Below are 12,341 nucleotides of genomic sequence, written 5' to 3'. Positions count from 1 at the left end.
GATTTCCAACAATTGCTTTTCCACACATCACTCAGCCACTGAAAAACCATGGAAGTAGCCAACAGGCAAGAGAGGCTGGGCAGATTTGGCACTGTTGAAAACATGGGACTCAAGTGTCACTTTTAGATCACTTTTGGCTTGTCACAGAGCTCATGCGTGACCTAACTCAACATTTAGTAATTCTGAATTATTCTCCTCTGCCTTCAACATTTCATATCAGTTCTGTAAGCCTTATCATGATATCTGGAGTTTTAAAAATAAAAGTTATTTGAGCATGAATCAGTGCTGTGATCTGTGTGTATGAGGAAGCCTCAGGCACATAACAGGTTTTACATACTCTCACTTGGCATTCTGGGAATGCAACTCTACCAGTTCTTAGGCTTTTCTTAAAGGTCGTTTCTTGTCCTTTAAGGACAGGTCAAATGATATTTGAAAAGCATCTTAATGCATCACTGAAGGATACAAATGAAAGTACATTTCAATTCAGTCTCACAAAAATAAAGATAAATCTGAATCTCTAGGCATGAACATAGAGCAGATAAATTGAGGTGTTCAGAGTGCCAAACTGGTGTTGAAATGAGAGATTCCAGTGATAAGACTCGGGGTCCAATCCGGCAAGGGTTTACAATTAAATCAGTGGGAGTTAGGAGCACTAAAATCATATGTAGCCAGACTCTGATGATTAGTGCTCATTTATCACAGAAAATCATAATAGAAGTCCTGAGACAGGGACTGCTGGCTCTGGGCACAATGATTTATGTGGGTGATTTTGCACATGGACCCATCACAACATGCCCTAAGTTCTCACAAGACGCAGCCACACAACTAGGAGCAAAATCTGCCTCCGTGTCCCTTCTGTCTAAATATTTCTTTCCTTTACTATTGAAAAAATTATTAGAGGTAGACACTAAAAATTACAGGCAACAAATGGATCAGCCTCTACACTGATTTATGCATGTACCTCACTACTTCCAGAACTCTGTTTAGCATCCTGAGTGATGGACCATGCCAGTAACTAGGAGAGGGAGGACATGGGCCAATCCCAACTGGCTAGAATAGCAAAAAAATAATAAAAATTAAATGTCTTTTTGCACAGGCAATTTAGCTTCTGCATTTCAAAGCAAGAGTAGGATAAATTGTGACATGTTTTCACCCAAAATGTTTATTAAAGATGATGTGGGCACAGCACATAGATGAACCACATCCTGAAGCAGGGTTAAACTAGGTTTCACATTTTAAAGCTGAAGTGCTATTTATCTGGAGTGCTTAGAGGTGCTTCTACATTTCTATATGCAGTTTTAGATTGACAAATGACAAAGCCTGTATTTATAAGGGTGTCATTTACTTCACTTTTTATTAAAATCACCAGCTACAAAATAGACATTTTGTACATACTACTCCTACATAAGCAACTGTGAGAAAATTGCATTAGTCCTGAAATGAAACCATCATATTGTGCACCCGTGGTCAGAAACAATGGAAAATATATGGAGACTGGATAAGGTGCTCACATCACACTGGTAAGTTAGCCTATAGCTTCAAAGAAATCAGTGCACATGTTGATCAGAGACTTATTTTCCGCAACTATGAAAAGAGTTCCAGTTTTCTCTCATTCAAAAAATACTATAGCCACTACTGCTACAGAAAGGAACTGTGTTACTTCCTCCTGACATGTGCCATAAGTGTTGCAGTGTCTGGAAACAGAGAAACACACTAAGAACATGAAGAGAAACAAGACAGTAACACTTTTTTGACAGTGCTCGTGTCACAAAACACCACGGACCAAATTCTTAGCTGATTAAAGGTCTCATAACTTTCTCCATGAATCAAAAAACCACATACTCACCAGCAATCTGGACCATAAACAAAACATCCTGACACGGTATTCTGTCTTTCCCTTCAGGGTAAAAAGAATAAAGAGAAGGAGAAGGGGTAATGGTCCTGTCTAACTCAAGATAAAAGAGCAAAGTCATCCCCTTCATGCAGCATTCCTTGTGCAATCTGAGCTCCATCCCAAGCGACAGGGAGGCAAAAAAAGCTTTATGGGCCCTGAATTTAGGCTTTCCAAGATCAGGATAACTGGTATAGCCAGAAGCACATACCATCAATAAATGATGGACTGATTTGTGGGTACTGAAGTGCAAAGCCCAGGGGCCACTTTGTAATATTCATTTTATTATCAACATGGGTTTTGCTTAAAGTCCAGTGGATCACTATGATAGCACAAGTATATCCACTTCCAGGATAAAGGTTAAAGGCACCTGTCAAGGGCTGCAGGTGACCCTTAACTACTGCTCTGACACTGTGACCTCCTTGGTTATCATGACCTTCTTAAGCCTTGCACACCATCATCCTGGAGACTGGAAAAAGGAATTTCCTGCAATACTGGATCCTAATACAATGTAGGAAATGGAAGCAGGGAAGCCTTGTGTTTAAAAACAGCTTTCAGGAGGACAGAAAACATTACAGCAGAAAGGTTCATACTGGTTAGTGCTACCTCAAATACAGAATTAGGAACAAGCAGCAAAACATTAACATTGAGTAGATGCTGATTACAAGGTGAAAGACATGGCTATTTCCATTAGCTTGCTGCAACAACTTCATCAAAGGAAATACATTTCTAGCTTTATAAAATGGTTAGTTTTTATGAAATAAAAAACAGATGAAAAATAAAGTTTAATTCTTAACACAAAGTGCAGAACTTCATTTTGAAACTTAAGATTGACCAAAAATGTTCAAACTTTTCATATCCTAAAATCACAGGAAGACCTTCTCTTATCACCACTACTGTAATTTCAGAGGAAAATTATTATATATTGATAACATAAGTTCAATTTGTCTCAATTCTGTAGGAAAATACAAACAATGACAGATAAATTATTTTGTTATATTATTAATATAAAGTCACCATGCATAAAAAATATGTATCTTCTGGGTAAATATATCTTTTTTTTTCTCTGTTAAAATTTTAAAGTGCATCTAAAAATCTTTTAAATAAATCTTTACGCTTTAAAGATAGATGAAGGTGAACAGCTATTCAGAAATGATAGGTAACTCCTGTTAACAAAGAAGTTGGAAGTTCTAAATGCTATTTGAATATTTCTAGCTCTCCTAAAGTGGTGATATGTTGAGTGGGCAAACACTGACTGGACCAAACGACTGTGTTTCATCGGAATCACAAAATCCTGTGGGTTGGAAGGGACCTTAAAAGGTCATCTCTTCAACCTGCTCCCAGCAGGGTCAATATTGGTTACTTGGGGTTTTGTGCAGGAGGTTCCTGCAAACCTCCTGGTGTGATAACTGCACTGAGCCCCATTGTACTGTCTGCCTCTGCTCACAGCAGAAAACCTGGGCAATCCACCTAGTTAGGTGGCCTTGAGGAACTCGTTTCACACAAGTCCACAGTTTCCAGTCTTATCATGTTAATTACCAAACTAAAATATTGACAGAGTAGGTAAGAGAATTAGCTAGCATCTTAAGGCTCACTGACAAATTCACTTGTAACAGCAACTTCAGAGGAATTTTGCCTGCATGCATAAGTGACCAGTTTGAGCTACACTGTGCACAGGCACACAGTAAATAGCTGCCTTTCCTGGGACATAGACACCATTTTCAGAAGCACTTCTTTCTTGAAGAAACACTTCCTAGAATGGCAGCAATGGTGCTGGAAGCACCAGCCTGCCCCCCAGCCCCTGTCAGCAAATACTTTCCTGTAAAGGGGTGTTCTACCTGCAAAGCTCTCAACACCAATCTGTAAAATGATACTTTCCAAACTATATGTCAAGCTTTTTACTACCTTTCACAAAACAGCACCAGAATGCTGCTGCCACTCTCCCTCCATAAATATCACACATGAGCAGCACCTGATGCTGTGGAGCTACAGCTACAAGTCCTTAGCAAGAAGCTCGATTTCATCCAGCAGGAAGTCCATGTCCTCTCGGCTAACTTGCGGGCTGATAACCACCTGGCGGAAGAAGTTGACTTTGCCCCAGTGGGGCTGGTACCCAAGCATCATGCTGCCCTTCTTCATCATCCTCTCCTTAATTACTGGAGCAACCTGAAAGTAGAGACAAAAAAAAAAAATGTTTGAGGTCACACTCAGAAATACAGCATGTTTGGGCAAGGAAGTGGATTTTGTGAACTTAAAAAGTTTTTCTGAACTGAGTTTTGCACTCCTTGCCTGTCTTCCCCACTGCCTGCCCCAAGGAAAGCCAAGGTCAGACCTGCAGGTTTAAAGCACTGAGACCCTTGTGTTCTGTAGTTCCTGAAAGAATTGGAGCAAGATCTAAACCCTGGGCTTGAAGCATTCATCAGTGACATGGGAAAGGCTGGGTTAAGGTCCCTAGTCTTCCTGCTTTAGATCAAAGGTTTGAACTCAGGAAGAACATGAGCTGCAGCTGGTTAAAGGCAGGGTTTGTCTCCTTCTGCTAACTAGGCTAAGCGTGACTTCTTGCCCTTGTTGACCCTTCTCCACCACATCTGCACAGCAGCTGTCCCTAGAGGACATGCTGCACTGAACCCCTGTGAAACTCAAGTTGCCAAAATAGTGTGATGCAATATTAAAGGCCTGATCCTGGCACTTAAGATTTCATCTCATAGATTTAAGACATGAGTAGCTTTCGGCTACACCAGTCTTGTGTTGCATGGGAAGAAATCTCATAGCTGTCTTACTGCAGAAAAAACTCAGCGTGAGTGAGTGAGACTGGCAGAGTCAGGTCCTTACAGCAGAGCATTTGATCTCATCCCATTAGGGAGGTTAACTTTGGCCAATTAAACTTGTGCATAGCTTAAAGCATGTGAGTAGTTCTGCATTGTCATGCTTGAAATAGGTCATAAGCTTAAATGCATTGCTGGACTCTTCCTTGGAAGGCAGAACCTTCCAAAGTATTCAGTATTTTGACAGGAGTATTTTTTAAAAGGACTTGCATTTTAATATATTAGTAATAACACCAAGGTATTTCAAAAGAGTGTGTTCATCTCCTTCTCTTTGCAATGGTTTGACTTTGAAATAAGAAAATGGGTGCGTGACCTAACCTTGGTTTCTGCATTAATTTATTTCAGCTCTAAAACTTTATGCCTGATTTGCAAAAGAAAAATGATGATGCCAAACTCACCTAATAGCTTTATTTTTACATGGCATATTTCACTGGTCATTTTTGCTTAGATAGAAACAGATAAGGCTCTCAACACTAACAGCTTAGCTTTACTGTGTTTCTTTAGTGGCCGTGTCCCCTGAGAATGGGTCACAGCAGCAGAGGAGCAGCTGCCATTTCCTCAGAACAACATCCCAACAGCACAGATGTGAGTTGCAGCTAGCTACTTCTAAATGCATTCATCTAGTTTGCTTGTGGGCGTAGCATGCAAATTAATAACCAATTTAAATCTATTTCTTTATTAAAAAATAAAATAAAACCCTCTCTGCTTCAAACCAAACATTCCAAACTGCACCCACACCAGCTGTGTCCTGACATTACCTCGACACCATGACATTGTGCCCCAGAGGTGTTGTGCTGGGCACCATGTACATACAGAAAAGAAAAAATTCCTCTACCCCAGTCCTTGAGAGAGCCCCCAGGTGACTTCTGCTCATGGAATAAAGACACTACAAGCGCAAGGGGAGAAGTGAATTCTTCTTAATACACTTTCTCAGGCTCTTCTTTAAGATTCAAATCCCTATGGCAGCTTTTAGCCTTTATTGATGTTCCATCACAGCTATTTCATCTTTTGTATCACACTATTGATTCTCTTCATCCCAACACCTGGCGCTCCATAATCCATCATCCCAAAATGTGCAGTAGCACAAACAGAGGCCATGAAAGCAAAAACATTTACAGCTTCAGTAATTTGAGGACTGTAAATATACTGCATTTCAGTAGCTCTTCTCTTGTGGAAAGGAAAGGTAGAAAAACTTTGCTTTTGTAACCTCATTTATTATCTCATTCATCCTCCATGCTAATGAAGCTGTCCTCTTAATTTGGAGTGTATTCATCCCTTTTTGAAGGCAAAAGAAACTCTTCCTACATAAATAAAACAAAACCAAAAACTGATTTATAAGTTTTTCACATGATTAGTTTTGGAAAGACTTTCCATCACATATTTTGCATGTTCTTTTTGCTAAAGTGGTGCAATCAGTGTAACAAAACTGTCAAGGACCCTATCTACAGAAAATGGTAAGGAACAGAACCTATGTTCAAATCCTTAAGCACATGTCTCACAAAAGAACCATTAAATGATACCTGCATGCTGAGGCTTGGACTTGAGTAGCATGGGGTATGACTGCTAACAGAAGGGAAAGGCAGCTACCACTTTGCAGCAGAAAAATTAGACCTGTAAGAAACTAATTGCCTAGTGAGGAGTTCAATGAGTTTAATTCTCACTGAAGTCAATGAGAAATGAGGATGCCCAAATATCAGAGAGAACTGCTCAGCCCCATTCAGGATAGGCTCCTTGGAAAGCAATTTAGTAAGAGTGAGATTGCTTTACCAGTCCAATTATTTTCCTATGGAACTTAGTTCAAATTGTAAATCTAATTCTTTATGAGGCCCATCCGTGGAGCAGTCTCAGAATTTTAAGTGTAATGCATCCTCTTAAACCTGAAAGTCTCTTCTCTCCTTTACTCCCTTCACCCCTTTCTTCCCACTGCTAGCCTCCCCTGCCAAGCCACCCTGGAGACTATTGTTCCAAGCACTCACTGCAGCAGCATAAAAGCTATCAAACAGGTTCTTCTTCCACCTAGGAATGTGGGGAGGAGGTGCCCTGTGTACAAGGCCATTCTACACCGAGTTTCCCACATTGTACTATGCAACCAAAGCCCTGGGAGCTTTTCCTAAGGATTGATGGGTACATCACAGTCCGCCTGTGCAGGGCTATACAGCGGCTGTTACAGCTCATACTTCCCTTACTCCTGATAGCAGAGCTTTTTAAAATAGACCAAAGATTGCAGAGTAGTTTAGCTCCTTCTCTACCTACTGGAGTGACAGGGTAATCTCTTTTCCCACTCTCAGCCAGCACTCAGCCACACTACCAAGAATAAAAGTTTTAGCCCTAAACTTTAAGCAGTTTCTATCCAGTCCAGACCACAGCTGATCCTCACACATATTTACATGGAAGATGCCAAAGTTTCTTCCCAGCACATATACACACAGAGCAGTAGGATAAGTAGCTGGAATCAGCTTAGACTCTACAGCTGAAGTATCTCATGCACCAGGGGGATCAGAGGAGCAGCATATCTCCTTCTCCATATCTCAAGTATCCTTGAGAAAAGTGATCCTGTACAGTCACACCACAGGGACAACATCTACCTTTAAACTACTGTGTCCCACTAATTGACTCATCAGTGCCATTTAATCCAAATTTCTCCAACACTTTAACAATCTCCATCAGGCTCAGGTTATAATAGCATAACACACTTCAGCAACCACTATTACAGACTGACTCAACAAAAGGATTGAACATATTCTCAGCAGGAGAATCCCATTCCCAGTGTCTCCAAGAGTTAGTTCCCAAATTTGGATAGCAAAAATCTATTCAGAAGACTTGATGAAACCCATATTTCAGAAAATTTCTTCTTCCAAATAGCAAAGCCTACAAAACCGTTCTCACCTTGGTCAAGCTCTGCAAGCCTTGTTCTTAGGCCAGGAACAGCCTTCTAGCACATGGATTTGTTGTGCAAAGGGAAACCTTCAGAGCAGCTCTGTTAAATAGGTAATGTTCTCACTCCATTAATCATGGCACAGTATTATGCTTTAGAATTCTTTCACTCTTAGCTGCCTTTTGGTGAACATTGTGGATATTTGTAAGAAGAACTGGTTTGTAAATTTTATTCTAATAACAAAACAAAAAAGAAAAACTGCAGTAAAATAAAAAAGTGCTTAATTTGTTCAAAGCACATAATCTCATTGACTTCTAAAATACATACCCCACTATCACTAGTGTGTAGTTCAAGTCATGCATTTAGTCCAAAATAGCAGATTCCTTTTGCTGCAAAGGAACAGACCAGAGACATCTGGCTCCCCTGTTCATACAAGGTAAATGCACTGAGACCCCCAGCCCCAACTTCACTGGTGCTGCTGGGTATGGATAGCCAAATAACTTGCCCTGAAGAGAAGCAGAATTTCCCCCACAAATATGCTATCTTGTTCTTTTTTGCTGAAACAAAGAAATCAGCACCTACTGGTTTTAATTAACCCCTTACTTTTCTGCACTAATATTGTCCCTGACAATTGCAATTAGCAGATATGCTGAAAGTGCAAGAAAGCTCAGGTTCAACAGCTGCAGACTGTTTTGCTGATAATGGAAGGCCATGTCAGCCTTGACTATGTCTTTCTCTAGTACCCTCCTTTATTCTGTAAGTGATCTCATTTTAGACCTAATTGAGTATTTTCAAACTGTCCCATCACAAATTATATTCCCTGCCCCTGACACCGTGCCTCTGTTACCTGGATGCCACCTGTACTGCCCTCATTCTCACAGACTCCAGCTGGATTTCTCTAGTCATGCCTGATGTTACATATCACAAGAGTTTTTCCAAACTGTAGGCTAGAGGCTATAAGCTTTAAAAGCAACATTATGTTATTTATTTTTTTTTTTATTTAAACAGTAAGGCAAAAGGAGTGAGTTGCAAAATTGCTAACAATGCTGGGTAAAAAAATTCTGCTAAGCAATGAGTTTATGAAAAATACATTGCTTCAGGGGGGAAAAAAAAATGTGAATTCGAAAAATAGCCTAAGATATCATCAGCCAAAAAAATAAAGAATCCAGAGAAGACTAAACTTTTTCTCAATTTTGGAAATAAACATATTTTGAGTATTTGTTTCAAAATACCGTTTTCAATTAAAACTGAAATTCAATTGGAAATTGAACCCATTTTTATTAAAGCCCATAGAAAAGGACTGAGAAAACTGCAACTATGCAAATTGCTTCGTTTTAACTTGCCTGAAAACAACTTTCTGGTCAACTAAAACCAAGAATTTCTTCCAGTTGCTCTATTCAATGGCCAAGCAAAAAAAAAAAATAAATCATTATTTGTACAGCCATAAGTATGTGGGATCAAAAGTGCTGACATTGCTTAAATAAAACATCAGTATAATTTTTGTCCCTCAGAAAAGACAGAAAGTATGAGAAAACTCATGGGACCGCCCATTCTGTTGGCAAAACCAGTCTGGACATCCCATGTGAACAGCTTTGAGTAGTGTGGATGAGTCTAAATGTGCTGACCCAGCAAGTACTACAAAGAGAGAATGTCTACAAAAGCTAGTGTTAATATTGGCAAGAGCTATCAGAAACATTTTTCCAAATCTTTTGAGCAGTTCTCAGGTGGTTGAGCATCTCTGCAACATAAACCTGAAGAGTTATTCCAGTTTCTGGCACCCGTAACTCCCAGTCACAGGAGTTCTGCTTCTCCTGATATTAATTTCCAAATTGCCATGGAATGGAATTCCATTCAATGGAAACAGAATGCAATTATCTAATTTTCCTGCTTAAGCCTCTGCTTCAGGTTTGAAAACAACCTTCAGCTTTTACAACAGAAAGCCACATTTGCAGTAAATCAACAACCTTTCTAGGGATCCATGAAAGCAGGCTAGACAGCATTGGAAGAACAGGAGCATGTTAGCAGCTCAGACTATTTCTCTTCCTCAAATACAGCCTTGATTAAATTTTCCAAGGTACAGAGTACCACATGAAAAACTGGCTGAAGGTTCACAGCTAAAACACAAAAAAGCTTCCCTTTTGAAAAAATGGAAAGATCATATTCTCACGATTTTACGGATATGGGAAACACATTTTGTGTCCTTGTCTAAATGGTTCCCTGCAGTGGAAGACGAGTTTATACAGAACAATCCCCCTCATCTGACCATCTATTTTGTCCCCCCCAGAAAGGGCAAATCTTTATTTGGAAGTTCATGATTTTTACTTAAAAGGCAACTACTGGCTGTTCAAAGTCTGACAAGCTGTTTGTCCTGCTAGAAATTACCAGTTTGAATTCATGCATATTCATAATAAAACAGCTATTGTACAGCAACTGCCACAAAAAAAAAAAAAGTCAATAAAACCCCAATTTATTAAGTATTTGGACACAATCTTAAATCTTTAAATAATGTTCAAATAATTGCAGGGGTTTTCACAGTACAGTTCCTTATCTTGTGCTTAAATGATAGAACAGTGGTTTGAAGTACTGGATACAGACTCCACAAATAGGACTGGTCCCAAACCCTGCCAGAGACTGTTGGATGAATTACTACATCTCTTTTGGGTAACATGCTTCTTTTTTCCTATATAACCCTTCAGAACAGTGAAGCCTTTATGTGTTCATACATTGGTGAGGGTTGGTCTCTTCTCTCAATTAACAAGCAATAGGACAAGAGGAAATGGCCTCAATTTTTACCAGAGAAGGCTTAGATGGGATATACTGGAAAATTTCTTCACTGAAAGGGTTGTCAGGCCCTGGAGGAGTCTGCCCAGGGAAATGGTTGAATCGCTGAGTATATTTAAGAGCTGCATAGATGGTTTAGGATGGACTTGGTAGTGCTGGGTTAAGAGCTGGACTCAAAGACCTAAAAGGTCTTTTCCAACCTAAATGATTCCATGATTCTATCTATTGCAATTGGTCAACCCACTACACCCTGATACAAGTGGGCAGAGCATCCACTAGGTATCATATATATGTACTTTTTAATTTCTGTGTTAAGTAAGTCTCACAACCACATGCCTGCTGCATTTCCCAGTGTGGCTGCAGAAGATAAGCTTGAGATCAATTATACCAGTCAGTATCAAGTAAGAACAGTAGCTGACATTTTAATATCCATCACTGGATACAATACAAATGAACAAAACACTTTCCTTGGTTGGCTGTAATCACAAAACTAGCTAAATACCATAAATATTTGGAAGTAATAGTGCTTTCATCATATTTTAACACCGAAAAAGTATATTCCCCATTGTTAAATATCTTTTTCTTGCCTTTTGCTGCAACATCAGTTGCTGGCTTTAAAACAGGCTTTTCCCCCTCTTGGTGATAATTAAAAACAAACTCAGACCATTTGTCAGCTGTCACAGCAACCAGGACAATCGAAATACCAAATATTTGCACACCCAATCACAGCTTTGTTCCTGTAGCCAAGGCTCTCTGTAAAACCCAAACATGTTTTCCTTTTGTCTAGAATTTGTTCTGGGCCCACATCCCTAAACCACTAATAAGTTATTGCCTTACACTATTGCGCCAGTGCTCCCCTTGTGCCACACCACGCAACAAAAGCAGAAATAAGTGCATTTGTCAAAATAGCAGTAACCACTTCCACATTATTTGGGCAACTAACATATCAAAGAAGAACAGATGCTGCTGTATTTTTGTCCCAGTAACAACATCCTCTGTGCACCTTCAACTCACACTCAGGGCTGCGCAGTATGTCCACACTGCCATGTTCTGCACATCATCTTCCCATCCACTGCTTTTTGCCAGAGGACATGTTTTGAACCCCACAAATCCCAGAAAATTACCTGAATAATAGGGGATGGTGGGCTGGCTTCTGATTTTGATTGTCTTCAATGACTTTTTTAGGCTGGTCATTCATGCAAGAGAAAATAGCCTTCAGACAAAGGCTTTCACACTAATGGTGTTGGCCTCGGAAAAGGAGGAGCCAGGACAATCAGCCCCCAGAACAGAATCAGCACTTGAACAGGTTTGTGGGTGTTTTTACTTACAGCTAAGAAGTACATTGATGAACAACATGGTTTTCCATGTGCACTTTCCCATGTCTGCTTCTGTCTGAGCACGTGTGGTTTTTCAGGACAATTCACATGGAATTCTTATTATTTTTCTGTCATTTCTGTGTTGCTTTACCAAGATCTTATTAACAAGCCATGTAGAAAGTGCAGGCATTAAGAAAACTCCAGAGGCTAGCACAAAACACTATGATCCCAGTGTTCTGATCTGTTTAAAAGAGTTGAGCACTACTGGTTTATAAAAGTAATTATTTTAAAAGCTTTTGAAGCATACACAAGGCTCTTCTGTGCACCATTTTATTAAGTTCCCATTTTAGTGACTATGATTTCCAGTCTTTCAATCCTGCCAAAGCTCCCCTTCTTCATCCAGGATGAAAGGGTAGCATGTCATCTTGAAAGCAAGAGTAACAAAAAAAACTATCCTTTTTGTTTTGCACACACAGGGCTGAGATTCCACTCTACTCCACTGAGGGAATAAAGAAATCACAGTGCAATGTGAATGTCTGGGGCTGGGAAGAACACTTTACAACAGGAGACTGTTACATTACATGGTGACACAAGTTCAAAAACTCAACATGCTTCTGATGTAGAAAAAGGAATGTCACTTCAGAAACTTGGAA

At 39.7% G+C, this 12,341-nt stretch overlaps 1 protein-coding gene across 2 annotated transcripts in view; it reads right to left on the bottom strand.

Moving 5' to 3' along the window:
- Positions 1-1,372: 1,372 nt before the first annotated feature.
- Positions 1,373-12,341, bottom strand: part of GADL1 (GAD like acidic amino acid decarboxylase 1) — an 82,800-nt gene continuing 71,831 nt past the window's right edge. For both annotated transcript variants that reach the window (XM_014248433.2, XM_088061339.1), the window contains one exon: positions 1,373-4,057. In XM_014248433.2, coding sequence (XP_014103908.1) covers positions 3,884-4,057 — 174 coding nt within the window. In that variant the 3' untranslated portion in view covers positions 1,373-3,883. The remainder of the gene's footprint in view (positions 4,058-12,341) is intronic.

This window comes from Pseudopodoces humilis, chromosome 1, assembly GCF_049639895.1.
Source record: "Pseudopodoces humilis isolate 2021_Gansu_Grassland_sample_001 chromosome 1, ASM4963989v1, whole genome shotgun sequence".
Classification (NCBI taxonomy): domain Eukaryota; kingdom Metazoa; phylum Chordata; class Aves; order Passeriformes; family Paridae; genus Pseudopodoces; species Pseudopodoces humilis.
The sequence above is the reverse complement of the archived record's forward strand: the minus strand, read 5'-3'. Positions and strand labels throughout refer to the sequence as shown.